Consider the following 15,343-nt stretch of genomic DNA (forward strand, 5'->3'; position numbering starts at 1 on the left):
ATCTTTGTTCCCCACTAGTATTTCTCCAACCTCATTTTTCAGTTGGTCAATATCCATTCTGGCCAGCCTCTTACCTTTTAGATATTTAAAAAACTCTTGAAATCTTCTTTTACAATACTTGCGAGCTACTCTCATGTTTTATTTTCTCCCACCATCCCCATTGCTTTTTGTAGTTATCCTCTGCTGGTTTTTAAAGGCTTTCCAATCCTCTGGCTTTCCACTGATTTTCACTACATTGTATATTTTTTCATGTCCTTTAATGCTGACCCTGACTTCCCTTGTCAGCCATGGTTGCTTTGTCCTCCCCTGAGTATGTTTCTTCCTCCTTTGGATGAAATTCTGTTGTAGCTCTCCAATTACCCCCAGAAACCCCTGCCCTTGCTGCTTCACCATCTTCCCTGCTAGGCCGCTCTTTCAATCAACTCAGGCCACTCCTCCCTCATGTTTTACAGTTGTCTTTACTCAGTTGTAATAATGTCACATCTGATTTCAGCTCCTCCTTCTCAAACTGCTGGGTGAATTCTAACATGCTATAGATACTGCTACCTACAGGGTTCTTCACCTTAAGCTCCCTAATCAAGTCTGCCTCATTACACATCACGAAATTTAGAACTGCCTATTCCCTAGTTGCTTCTGCCACAATCTGGTCCTCTATGCTATTACTTGTTTTGGTGAGATGAGATGATTGAACTAGAGCTGCTGTGGTAGCTGGCAAATTTAAACTGCTGAGAATATCAGAAATAGAGCTAAAACAGAGGGTGGAACTTAATTAAACATCACTTAAGGAAAGAGAATATAAGGTGGCTTATCATGTATGCCAAAACAGTACAGGAGTGAATGAAATTGATCTCAAATCTTTTTGCAACATGAAGAACTAGTATGGATAGCTATAGCTGATTGAAAAAAATGTGCTGCAGATCATCAGTTAAACAGAAAGAGGGAGTTCTGCTTGAAGATTTAAGCAATATTGCCAGGAGCAGCAGCAGTGGGAGGAGCGACAGTGAGGACCGGGGCCTGCCAGAAAGGTAAATTTAAAATTATATAAACTTACCTAGTGAATAGGCAGAGTGCACGCTGAGAAGGAGCAGACATGGGGCTGCTAAGTAAGTAATATATTTGGGTGGTTGTGTTACCCGAAACATTACTTAAGTAGTGTTGCCCACCCATCCTCCTCCTCTAACCAAAACAAAAGGTTCTGTGTGCTGGGTTGATGAGGTAACTAGTTTTTAAAAATTCTTTATTTTTCTACAGTCCCTTTGGGAATTTAGAAAGTGGGGATGGCAGTTAGGGCAGTTGAATGTTCTTCCTGCAGAATGGAGGAGGTAAGGGTCACTACTAGTGTCCTTGCCGACTTCATCTGTTGGAACTGTACCCAACTCCAGCTCCTCGAAAACCGCATTAGGGAGCTGGAACTGGATGAACTTCGGATTATTCAGGAGGTGGAGGGGGTTATTGAGAGGAGATACAGGGAGGTAGTTACACCTCAGGTACAAGAAAAAGGCAGATGGGTTACACTCAGGGAATGGAAAGGGAACCCCTGGGACCATTCCCCTCACAAATAAACCAATTTGGATACTGTTACGGGGGACAGCTTATCAGAGGTAAGCCATAGGGTACAGGTTGCTGGCACAGAGTCTGTCCCTGTTGTTCAGAAAGGAAGGGGAGAGGAGCACAGCATTAGACATTGAGGACTCCATAGTTAGGGGCATAGATAGGAGGTTCTGTGGGAACGAGAGAGACTCATGGTTGATATGTTGCCTCCCAGGTGCCAGGGTTTGTGATGTCTCTGATCATGTTTTGGGAATCCAAGAAGGGGAGGGGAGCAGCCCCAAACTGTGATCCACATAGACACCATCGACATCAGTAGGAAAAGGGATGGGGATTTAAGGCAGAAATTCAGGGAGTTAGGATGAAAGCTTAATGCTGGAACAAACAAAGTTGGTATCTCTGGTTTGTTGCCTGTGTCATGTGCGAGCAAGGCAAAGAATGGGGAGAGCGAGGTGCTGAACATGTGGCTACAGGGATGGTACAGGAGGGAGGGTTTCGGAAACTTGGATAATCGGGGCTCATTCTGGGGTAGGTGGGACCTCGACAAACAGGATAGTCTACACCTGAACCAGAGGGGTACCAATATCCTGGGGATGAAATTTATGAATGCTATTCAGGAGGGTTTAAACTAATTCAACAGGGGGATGGGAACCTAAATTGTAGCTCCAGTGTCAGGAGGTTGAGAGTAGTGAGATCAGAAATACGGTTTCAAGGTCACAAGAGTTCACCGGCAAGCAGGAAGGTGGTTTGAAGTGTGTCTAGTTCAATGCCAGGAGCATCCAAAATAAGGTGGGCGGCACAGTGGTTAGCACTGCTGCCTCACAGTGCCTGAGACCTGGGTTCAATTCCCGGGCGACTGACTGTGTGGAGTTTGCATGTTCTCCCCGTGTCTGCGTGGGTTTCCTCCGGGTGCTCCGGTTTCCTCCCACAGTCCAAAGATGTGCGGGCCAGGTGAATTGGCCATGCTAAATTGCCCGTAATGTTAGGTAAGGGGTAAATGTAGGGGTATGGGTAGGTTGCGCTTCGGCAGGTCGGTGTGGACTTGTTGGGCCGAAGGGCCTGTTTCCACACTGTAAGTAATCTATTTTAATCTATTTCAACTTGCAGCATGGGTTGGTAACTGGGACTTCAAGGTTGTGACCATTTCGGAGACATGGATAGAACAGGGTCAGAGATGGTTGCTGCAGGTTCCTGCATTGAGATGTTTAAGTAAGAACAGAGAAGATGGTAAAAGGTGGGGGGAGGGTTTGCATTGTTGGAGAAGGACAGTATTACGGTAGCAGAAAGGACATTTGAGGACTTATCGATTGAGGTAATATGGGCTGAGGTGGGAAACAAGAAAGAAGAGGTCACCCTGTTGGGAGTTTTCTGTAGGCCTCCGAATAATTACAAAGATGTACAGGAAAGGAGAGCAAAGATAATTCTGGATAGGAGCAAGAGTAACAGGGTAGTCGCTATGGGGGACTTCAACTTTCCAAATATTGACTGGAAATACCATAGTTTGAGTACTTTAGATAGGTCAGTTTTTGTCCAATGTGTGCAGAATGGTTTCCTGACACAGTGTGTAGACAAGCCAAGAAGGGGCGAGGCCACATTGGATTTGGTACTGGGTAATGAACCTGACTAGGTGTTAGATTTGGAGGTAGATAAACACTTTGGTGATAGTAACCACAATTTGGTAGAATTATTTTAGAGATGGAAAGGGATAGGTATATAATGCAGGGCAAGAGTTATTGCTGAGGAAAGGCAATTATGATGCAGTTAGGCAAGATTTAGGATACATAGGATGGGGTAGGAAACTGCAGGGGATGGGCGCAATTGAAATGTGGAGCTTATTCAAGGAACTGCGTGTCCTTGATAAGTATGTCCCTGTCAGGCAGGGAGGACGTTGTTGAGCGTGGAAGCCATGGTTTACTAAGGAAGTTGAATCTCTTGTCAAGAGGAAGAAGAAGGCTTATGTTAGGATGAGACGTGAAGGCTCAGTTAGGGCTCTTGAGAATTACAAGTTAGCCAGGAAAGATCTAAAGAAAGAGCTAAGAAGAGCCAGGAGGGGACATGAGAAGTTGTTGGCAGATAGGATCAAGGAAAACCCTAAAGCTTTCTATAGGTATATCAGGAATAAAAGAATGACTAGAGTAAGATTAGGGCCAAGTAATTATAGACCAGTGAGCCTTACTTTGGTTGTGGGTAAAGTGTTGGAAAAGGTTATAAGAGATAGGATTTAAAATCATCTAGAGAGGAATAAATTGAGTAGGGATAGGCAACATGATTTTGAGAAGGTCGTGCCTCACAAGATACTAAACAGGGGGATGAGGGTAAAACAATTAATGTGGTGTATATGGATTTCAGTCAGGCATTTGATAAGGTTCCCCATGGTAGGCTACTGCACAAAATATGGAGACATGGGATTGAGGGTGATTTAGCAGTTTAGATCAGAAATTGGCTACCTGAAAGAAGATAGAATGTGATGGTTGATGGGAAATGTTCAACCTAGGGTTCAATGCTAGTGACGTACCGCAAAGATCTGTTTTGGGGCCACTGCTGTTTGTCATTTTTATGAATGAGCTGGATGAGGGTGTAGAAGGATGGGTTAGTAAATTTGCAGGTGACACTAAGGTCGGTGGAGTTGAGGATTGTGCTGAAAGATGTTGCAGGTTACAGAGGGAAATAGACAAGCTGCAGAGTTGGGCTGAGACGTGACAAATGGAGTTTAATGCAGGAAAGTGTGAGGTGATTCACTTCGGAAGGAGCAACAGGAATAAAGAGTTCTGAGCTAATGGTAAGATTCTTGGGAGTGTAGATGAGCGGAGAGATCTCGGTGTCCATGTACATAGATCCCTGAAAATTGCCACCCAGGTTGATAGGGTTGTTAAGAAGGCATACAGTGTGTTAGCTTTTATTGGTAGAGGGATTGAGCTTCGGAGCCACGAGGTCATACTGCAGCTGTACAAAACTCCGGTGTGGCTGAACTTGGAGTTTCGCGTGCAGTTTTAGTCACCACATTATAGGTAGGATGTGGAAGCTTTGGAAAGGGTTCAGAGGAGATTTAGTAGGATGTTGCCTTGTGTGGAGGGAAGGTCTTAGGAGGACAGACTGGGGGACTTGAGGCTGTTTTTGTTCGAAAGAAGAAGGTTGAGAGGTGACTTATTTGCGACATACAAGATAATTAGAGAGTTAGATAGGGTGGACAGTGAGAACGTTTTTCCTTGGATGGTGATGGCTAGCACAAGGGGACATAGCTTTAAATTGAAGGGTGATATTTATTAGACAGATGCCAGAGGTAGTTTCTTTACTCAGAGAGTAATAGGAGCGTGAAATGTCTTGCCTGCAACAGTAGTAGACTCGACAACTTTAAGGGCATTTAAATGATCATTGGATAAACATACAGATGAAAATGGAATAGTGTAGGATAATTAGGTTTCAGATTGGCGTAACATTGAGGGCTGAAGGTCCTGTACTGCGCTGTAATGTTTGATATTCTAAAGGTATGTGAGAATTCGAATATTTTATGGAGGAGGATTTTAATCAGCCTGATCTAAATTGGTCTAGATCCAGAATTGGAAAGTGTGCTTCATGGTTTTATCATGACTCAGTGAACAAGGGACACAATGCTCATCTTGATCTCACAAATGAAGCACACACAAAAAAACAAAGTGCTGAAGAAATTCTGCAGAGAGAAAAAGAGAATCTAGGCAGTGTGGATATCAGGTCATGCAAAAATATATTAAATGGATGATCAAAGAGAAAAAAAAATATTCAAATAAACACGGCAGCAGGGGTAAAACATATCATTTTTAAAAATCTTTCGAGAGTAGCCCACTGCCTGGGAGAGATGAGAAACAGATTATGAATGGAGGCCAATTCAGGGTAAAATCACCTGAGAAATTTCTCTCTGATTCCTTTAGGAGATCAGTGGTAGTCCAGGAATTTACACTGGCTCTGATAATTCTCTCTCTCTCTTTTAGGCAGTCTGTCAGGGGATTGAGGATAAGAGTTTCTGCTCAAGTCCCAAGATGACTAAATAGTGTTCATGAAGGTAATGTTGTTCCAATTCCCAAACTTCATTTTGAGTGGGTGGAAGTTAACTGAATTCTGTACAATACCCTCAACTCTATGAGGCAGTTTTCATCACTGCCAGGAATAGGTCTGGTTCTTGCTGAAGGAATAATACACCTACACTTCTTATAGTGCAATCTGGCACATGCTGATGTGAACTAGAGAAAAGCTGCCATCTACAAAGGCTTTATGCCAATGGAGTTGGACACCATGGACATTGTGGACAGAAACAGATGGTAAGGCCAGAGGATATGCCACACACAATATTTGGCCATTTCGCCCCAACTTTTTTCTTGGCACTGATCTCTCTCCCTCACACACTCTGCATGACAACCTGATATTACTTAGAGCTGCCAGTCATCTGCTACTGTTTTCTCTTGCCATTAATTGCTAGTGTTCTTTCTCTCCGCACATTTCAAAACTATTGAAGCAATGCAGTCAACCATACAGCATGTGTTCAACTGTAGGTGCCCTGCATGGGGTGCTGAATAGTGTTCCATGACAATATAAATGGCTGGCAAAAGCACAGCCCATGATGGGTTGTTTAGAATATAATGAGAGAGACACGGTGTAGACATGCAGTGCAGCTCAAAGTATTATCCGATATAATTAGGAGTATATGGAGATTGAGATAAAACAGAAAATAGAAAGCTAGTTTAATTTGTGACCAACTGCTTAATTCGAACTAATATGCATGTGTTCTAGACAGGGCCAGAATGAATGCTGTGTTATAATTCCAGCTAATGGTTATTACTGGACAAGTCAGATGGCAGACTGAAACCTGGCTTGATGGATCATTTTATATATTATTATAGTTGTAATAATTTAGTCTTCCACTAAAATATGAACATGAAATATTGTAGGGTCAGTTTTAGCAATAAAATGGAAGTTGATTGAGCAAATGAAATGATAAAATAGTATAAACCATACCATTTACATACAACATAAATTAAATATTTAAAAAATCTAGTAAATTAAAACTCCACTCATCCCAAAAAATAATCCTTACAGTTCTCACACCAGACAGAATTATTTTCTCTTTTATATCTATATGGCTTAATTTACCTGTAGTTTAAATTCACATTTTAAGGATGAGGCAACCTCTTTCCACAGTCATACAGCTGTGGCACTGTGGCTCAGTAGTGAGCACTGCTGCCTCACAGTGCCAGGGACCCGGGTTCGATTCCATCCTCTGGCAACTATCTGTGTAGAGCTTGCACGTTCTCCCTGTGTCTGCATGGGTTTCCTCCCACAATCCAAAGATGTGCAGATTAGGGTGGATTAATAGGCTAAATTGTCCCATAGTGTCCAAGGATGTGTAGGCTAGGTGCATTTGTCAGGGGTAAACGTAGGTTAGGGGGATGAGTCTGGGTGAGTTACTCTTCCGAGGGTTGGTGTGGACGTGTTGGGCTAAATGGCCTGTTTCCATAATGTAAGGATTCTATGAAACTGAGGTTAGACTATCTCAGATTAAAATAACCAGAATTTTAACTAAACACACCTTGACTGGAACTTTTAAGCTAAACTCCTTACATTGAGGTAGCCTATTTCTTAACAGTCTTAAACTAACACCTTTTCTCAGGAGCAACTGTTTTATACATTCAGCTTCAGCCAAGGTTTCTACAAACTCCTAAACTAAAACTGAAGTACACTTTTTTTTCCCAAGCTGTGGGTGCTTCCTCAAGCCCAAAATAATTCCTAAATCTGAAAACGTAAGACACTATATTGATTACTTTGTGCACTGTAAACTCCCAATGCTAACAAATTCCTTTTAACCTTCGTAAGCTATCTGTTTCAGATTGTTTTTGAAATAATTCACATGGCTTCAGAACCACTTTGAAGTTAATCATTAAACCCCCTTCAGACACATAAACTGTGCCCATATGCCTCTAGGTCAAATCCAAACTCTAAAAAAGTCATAGAATCCCTACAGTGTGGAAACAGGCCATTTGACCCAACAAGTCCACACCGACCCTCTGATCCATTCCCCTATCCTATTACACTACATTTACTCCTGGTGAATGCACCAAACCTACACATCCCTGAACACTATGGGCAATTTAGCATGACCAATTTACCTAAACTGCACATCTTTGGACTGTGGGTGGAAACTGGAGCAACTGGAGGAAACCTATGCTGACATGGGGAGAACGTGCAAACTCCACACAGACAGTTGCCCTAGGCTGGAATTGAACCCAGGTCCCTGGCACTGAGAGACAGCAGTGCTAACCACTGAGCCATTGTGCTGCCCATTATATTAAAATTATATTATAATGACATTAAAATGTACACAAATTACCATACTTTACATTTAGATAATGGCACAATCATCATAAAATCAGAAAATCATAAAAACACAGAGGTGCCCTTTTGACCCATGTGTCTGTGCTTGCCCCCGAAGAAACACATCACATATTGCCACTCCAACATCAATTCCTCACAGACCTGCAATTTCTTTCCTTTTCAGGTAAAGATCCAATGTCTTTCTTGCTAATATTACAATTTGTTCTGGAATAGGACATCTTTTGTATCCTTTCTACAACTTGCAATAAGTTTGCAAACTCTAATTTGGCCTCACAATTTAAACTTTATAAAACATTGCTAGGTAAATATAATCATCTTTCAAACAGATAGATCTCATAAAATAGGGTTCATTTTTTAAATCCATAACACATGGTTTCATAACATGAGATTTTATGAACTAACTATTATTGTTTGCACTGAAAACGTGACGTCAGTGATTTATTACCTTTGGGTAAATGTTAGCTTATAGTATTGTATGCAGGTAGCTGGTGAGAGAATGATGAGAACGTGAAATTTGCTCCTACAGAAAGTCATTGAAACAAATGGATTTAAGGAGAAGCACGTGACAGTGAAGGGAATAGAGGATTATAATGATAGGTTTAGGTTAGGAAAGATGGGAGGGGTCTCAAGTGGAATATAAATGCAGTATAGATTGAACAAAATAGTCTGTTTCTGTCTGTTCTGAAGAAGTTATACTGGACTCAAAATATTAACTCTGTTTCTCTCTCCACAAACGCTGCCAGATCTGCTGAATCTCTGCTACGTTTCCAGCTTATAAATTGTCTGCTTTTGTGCTGCATTGCCCATGTAAATCATCTGTGTCAAATGTGGTCACACATTTTTTTTAACATTCTTCTTTCCGTTGTTTTCTATTGGTGCTTAAATGCATCCAGTCAGCCAGATCCATTTATCTCCATCCAATGATATTGGGATAACTGCACTACACTTCCATTACTAACTTTGATTCTATACCTAAAGCAGCATAGTTAAACTATCCAAACAATATCTAAACATGGGCCCGCACTATATATTAGAAACAAAATTGCTGGGAGAACACAGCAGGTTTGGCAGCACCTGTGAAGTGGAAACAGAGTTACCACAGCAAGAAAAAGGTTGGTATATATTCTGAAGATGGGGGGGGAATAGGGGAGGAAGGGGTGAACAATAGGTTGAGATGAAGCCGAGAGAGAGAGAGAGAACAACAGTTGGACCAACACAGGAATTGGTAAAGGTTAGCCTTGGAAATCAATAGCTACTGACAATAGGATGGTTGTGATAACAGCCCATGTGATGACAAGGCCTGCTGTGTGAGGGTTGGGGTAAAGATAGGGGAGAAGGTGTCTCAAACCTGAAAATTATTGAACTCAATATTGAGTCCTGAAGGCTGCTGGGTCCCCAAGTGGAAAATGAGATGCTGTTCTTCCAGCAGAGCTGAGCTTTGTAGGAGCACTGAAGCAAGCCTGAGACAGAGATGTTGGCCGGAGAACACTGGTGTGTTGAAGCAGCAGACAACAGGAAGCTCAAGGTCATTTTTATGAACAGAACAAAGATGTTCCACAAAGTAGTTGTCCAGTTTGTGTTTTGTCTCCCCAATCTAGAGGAGACCACATTGTGAGAAGTGAATACAGGTACACTAGACTAGATTGAGTTAAGTGCAGGTAATTCGCTGCTTCATCTGGAAGATGTGTCTGTGGCCTTGGATAGTGAGGAGGGAGGAAGTAAACAGGCAGCACTGGATATTGTCAGCCGCCATTGTAATTCCAGTTAGTAGTGTATTAGCTCTGCCACCATAATCCTAAATTGTTGTTTCTGCCAATCTTGACAGGAACTTCCACAGCATGAATCAATTTGCAGGCTTTAAGGAATTCTTGGCTTATCAAATAGCATTCCTTCCTCTGACACTGAAAGACTTAAATAAATGGTGAGACATTAGCAAACAATGATGTAAAACACATTGAATTGTCATCTTGTTTGTCAGTTTGTGAAGATGAATTAACTCTTCAAGAGAAATTAAATAATGTATTTAAAGAAATTTCAAGAAAATTTCAATTTTCCAATTGGGATGGGCAGGAATCCCATTGTCTATGGAGCTATTCATTGATCCTGGTTACACTTCCAGCTCCACAGGCACCAGCATGCTGGAAAATCTAACTGGAAAATAAAGACATACAATAATAAAGCGATAGAGTGCCCTGATCTCTGTCCTGTTGTCGAATGGTTGTAACTATAAAGAGGTTACTTTAAAGAGAAAACATCAAGGCAACAGATATAAAGCAACAGGTAGGATAAGCAGTGTAACTACATAACTTCAGCAATATAGGCAATATAAGGAGGGAGAAATTAAAAATAATTTGTCAGGGAACAAGGAAACAGAAAAATAATAAAATAATATGTGGCATAGGTTGGTCAGCAAGTGTGTATCTGGGAAGAACTGACATTTCAGGAAGCCACCTACATGACAATCAGCTGAAAATGTAATGAATAATTTTCTACTCTAAGATTGTAACAGTTTGCCTTTACAAAATAAATTGCAACTAATAGCTGTGTTCATAGTTTTCATGTAAAGCATTTGAGGTTTTGATGGCAATTAACGGGAATTCTGGTTTTATAATTTTTGCCTTGACTGGAATGGCCCAGTTTGGGCATTATGACCAATCTTACATATGACCCTGCCCCACCACCTCCTTTATCTGCAGCTTCCCCTACAGCCACCCCAAGTCCTGAAGAAGGGTCACACCCAAAATGTCAACTTCTCCACCTCCTGATGCTGCCTGGCTTGCTGTGTTCTTCCATTCTCCTGCCAGGTTATTTTGGAGTTCAGCATCTGCAGTTTTATTTGTCTCTCTTACATATAAGGCACCCTGCTAAGACGTAGGGTGGTGGGGGAGGGGGAGAGAGTGGCAAGACGGTTAGAGGAAGATGTAGCATTGTTAATCATGGAGTATACTCCTATCTAGATCAATTAACATACCAGTGACAAAGGAATTGGAGAACAGAGCCTAAGATGTTTTCATTGATTGCCATTTTCTGATCTGTTACAACATTGGAAATCAAGACTACACTGGTGTACACAAATATTGAAAAAAAAAGGCTCTTCTTAATCTTTAGACCATTTCTCATTATTCTTACCTTTCCAATTTTGATCTCTTGATGAAGCTGTTTGTCAAGATCAAATAAATCTGGAAGTTCAAATAAATACAAAGACATAAACCAATTGATGAGTAATTGGCAAATGGAATTCAATTTATGTATATGTGAGGTGCTGCATTTTGATAAGAAAACCACTTAATGCTTTTTTAAAAAAGAATCATTCATATAATGAGAGGGCGGGGGGGTTGTCATTGGCTAGGCCACCATCTTCTCCAAGGCATTCTTCTTATCCTGGAGAAGATAGCAACAAGCTGTCTTCTTGAACCACTGCAGTCCAGTGGGTGTAAGTAAAGGAAGAATTTCCAAGATTTTGACCCAGTGACAGTGAAGGAATGGCAATATATTTCTGAGTCAGGGTGGCTTGGAGGGGAGTTTGTAAGTGGTGGTGGTCTAAGGTACCTGCTGTCCTTGTTCTTCGAGGTGGTAGAGACCCTGGGTTTGGGGTCTTAGTGACTTTTTGTAGTGCATCTTTTATATGGTATACACTGCTGCCACTGCATTGGTAGTGGATGAAATGAACACTGAAAGTGTTAGATGAGTGCTTGAATAGTGAGATTGAAATGGGACAGAAGAGTGAAGGAATTTGGGAGTTGAAATATGCAAATTAGTGTGCTTGAAAAGGCTATAGCTGTTCCATATTGCTACCAAAATCAAAATAAAACGTGTTACGATGTTGGATATATTTGCTAATCGCTACATTATACTATATTGAATCTTGTTTCCTGTTTCTTTAGTGACTTTTTTTCTGGCTGTTGATCTGTGCTTGTATTATTGTGATTGAGGCAAGGCTGGGCAGACAGGTGATAAGCATGGCACTGATTAAATTTTAAGTGAACTCTCCCATCTTCAAAGACCTGCTAGTCCAGCTACATGTATCATTGTGTTTCACTGAAGTGTAGGAGATTGAGAGGTTTATAAAATAATGAGGGTACAGATAGGGTTAATGGTAATTGTCTTTTCCCTAGGATGGGGGATTTCAAGACTAGGGGGTATATTTTTAACGGCAGAAAAGAGAGATTTAAAGTAGACATGAGGGATAAATGTTTTACACCGAGGGTGGTTTGCGTGTGGAATGAGCTTCCTGAGGAAATGGTGGATGTGGGTACGATTACAACACTTGAAAGACATTTGGATAAGTACACAAATAGGAAAGGAGGGATATAGGCCAGGAGCAGGCAGGTGGGACGAGTTTAGTTTGGGATTGTGTTTGGCATGGATTCGTTGGATTGAAGGGTCTGTTTCTGTGCTGTACGACTCTGTTCTGTGAAAATACTGTGCATTCTGCCTATCCAGTCACTTGAGCAGAAGTATAATTTCTTGAACTTAATATGAGAAAGTTGTAAACATGTTGTTGTTCTAGAATTCATGAAGGATCAATCAGAACAGCTAGCATTTATATGGTAACATTTAACTTGATAAAACCTCTCAAGGCACTTCATAGAAGCATTCTAAACCCAAATGTCACCGAGCCAAACAGGGAGAACTTCCATCAGTTAACCAAATACTTACTTAAAGTCTTAAGAATGTTATAAAAGAGGAAAATGAGGGAGTAAAGTGGAGAGATGTAGGGGGAATTTCTGAGTTCAGGGTCTAGGCAACTGAAGATGTGGCCAGCAATGTTGGTGCACTTAAACCTAGTGATAGTCAAGTGACTGGAATTAGGAGAATCAAGTGGGAGGAGTGAAGTCATGGAGACCTTGAACACAAAAATTAGGTTTTCAAATTCAGGCTCTGCCTAATTGTGAGCTAGTGTGGATCAGTGAGTGCAGGAGCGAGGGTGAATGGGATTTAGCGCAAGTTAAATGGATGTTTTGGATGGCTTCAAATTTATGAAGGGTAGAATGTGGAAGTCCAATCAGGAATGCATTGGAATAGTTAAATCTACAGGGACAAAAATACTCAGCAGGGGCTTAAGTAGGTAATGTTACAAAAGTAGAAATAGGCAATCCTCGTGATGACACTGTTTTGTGGCTGAAGGATCATATATGTATGTCACTAAAGTCTGGTTGAAGATTTGTAGCTCGGGTGTCTGTTGTTGTGGTTCTGTTCGCCGAGCTGGAAGTTTTTGCTGCAAACGTTTCGTTCCCTGGCTAGGGAACATCATCAGTGCTATTGGAGCCTCCTGTGAAGCGCTGCTTTGATGTTTCTTCCGGTATTTATAGTGGTTTGTTCTTGCCGTTTCCGGGTGTCAGTTTCAGCTGTAGTAGTTTGTATGTGGGGTCCAGGTCGATGTGTCTGTTGATGGTTGTTCTTGCCGTTTCCGGGTGTCAGTTTCAGCTGTAGTGGTTTGTATATGGGGTCCAGGTCTATGTGTCTGTTAATGGAGTTTGTGGATGAATGCCATGCCTCTAGGAATTCCCTGGCTGTTCTCTGTCTGGCTTGTCCTATGATGATAGTGTTTTCCCAGTCAAATTCATGTTCCTGGTTGTCTGAGTGTATGGCTACTAGGGATAGCTGGTCGTGTCGTTTTGTGGCTAGCTGATGTTCATGGATGCGGATTGTTAGCTGTCTTCCTGTTTGTCCTATATAGTGTTTTGTGCAGTCCTTGCATGGTATTTTGTAAACTACGTTAGTTTGGCTCGTGCTGGCTATTGGGTCCTTTGTTCTAGTGAGTTGTTGTCTGAGTGTGGAAGTTGGCTTGCGTGCTGTTATGAGTCCTAAGGGTCGCAGTAGTCTGGCTGTCAGTTCTGAGACGCTCCTGACGTATGGTAGTGTGGCTAGTCCTTTTGGTTGTGGCATGTCCTCGTTCCGTGGTCTACCTCTTAGGCATCTGGTGATAAAGTTGCGTGGGTATCCGTTTTTGGCGAATACCTTGTATAGGTGTTCCTCTTCCTCTTTTCGCAGTTCTGGTGTACTGCAGTGTGTTGTGGCTCTTTTGAATAGTGTCCTGATGCAGCTTCGTTTGTGTGTGTTGGGGTGGTTGCTTTCATAGTTTAGGACTTGGTCTGTGTGTGTTGGTTTCCTGTGTACCCTTGTGGTGAATTCTCCGTTGGGTATTCTCTCTACTAACACGTCTAGGAATGGGAGTTGGCTATCCTTTTCCTCTTCTCTCGTGAATCGTATTCCTGTGAGTGTGGCGTTGATGATTTGGTGTGTTTTTTCTATTTCTGTGTTTTTGATGATTACAAAGGTGTCATCGACGTATCTGATCCAGAGTTTGGGTTGGATTTGTGGTAGGGCTGTATGTTCTAACCTTTGCATAACTGCCTCTGCTATGAGTCCCGAGATTGGTGATCCCATGGGTGTTCCGTTGATTTGTTCGTATATCTGATTGTTGAATGTAAAGTGTGTGGTGAGGAACAGGTCTAGTAGTTTAAGTATGCCGTCCTTGTTGATAGGTTCCGCCTCCTGTGTTCTGTTATGTACATACATAACTGGACATACATAACAAAACACAGGAGGCGGAACCTATCAACAAGGACGGCATACTTAAACTACTAGACCTGTGCCTCACCACACACTTTACATTCAACAATCAGATATACGAACAAATCAACGGAACACCCATGGGATCACCAATCTTGGGACTCATAGCAGAAGCAGTTATGCAAAGGTTAGAACATACAGCCCTACCACAAATCCAACCCAAACTCTGGATCAGATACGTCGATGACACCTTTGTAATCATCAAAAACACAGAAATAGAAAAAACACACCAAATCATCAACGCCACACTCACAGGAATACGATTCATGACAGAAGAGGAAAAGGATAGCCAACTCCCCTTCCTAGACGTGTTAGTAGAGAGAACACCCAACGGAGAATTCACCACAAGGGTACACAGGAAACCAACACACACAGACCAAGTCCTAAACTATGAAAGCAACCACCCCAACACACACAAACGAAGCTGCATCAGGACACTATTCAAAAGAGCCACAACACACTGCAGTACACCAGAACTGCGAAAAGAGGAAGAGGAACACCTATACAAGGTATTCGCCAAAAACGGATACCCACGCAACTTTATCACCAGATGCCTAAGAGGTAGACCACGGAACGAGGACATGCCACAACCAAAAGGACTAGCCACACTACCATACGTCAGGAGCGTCTCAGAACTGACAGCCAGACTACTGCGACCCTTAGGACTCATAACAGCACGCAAGCCAACTTCCACACTCAGACAACAACTCACTAGAACAAAGGACCCAATAGCCAGCACGAGCCAAACTAACGTAGTTTACAAAATACCATGCAAGGACTGCACAAAACACTATATAGGACAAACAGGAAGACAGCTAACAATCCGCATCCATGAACATCAGCTAGCCACAAAACGACA

At 41.9% G+C, this 15,343-nt stretch overlaps 1 protein-coding gene across 2 annotated transcripts in view; it reads right to left on the reverse strand.

Moving 5' to 3' along the window:
- Positions 1-15,343, reverse strand: part of cfap74 (cilia and flagella associated protein 74) — a 201,498-nt gene that overhangs the window by 89,180 nt on the left and 96,975 nt on the right. For both annotated transcript variants that reach the window (XM_060852040.1, XM_060852039.1), the window contains exon 19: positions 11,038-11,087. In XM_060852040.1, coding sequence (XP_060708023.1) covers positions 11,038-11,087 — 50 coding nt within the window. The remainder of the gene's footprint in view (positions 1-11,037; positions 11,088-15,343) is intronic.

The sequence above is a fragment of the Hemiscyllium ocellatum genome, chromosome 37 (assembly GCF_020745735.1).
Source record: "Hemiscyllium ocellatum isolate sHemOce1 chromosome 37, sHemOce1.pat.X.cur, whole genome shotgun sequence".
In the NCBI taxonomy this organism is placed as follows: Eukaryota; Metazoa; Chordata; class Chondrichthyes; order Orectolobiformes; family Hemiscylliidae; genus Hemiscyllium; species Hemiscyllium ocellatum.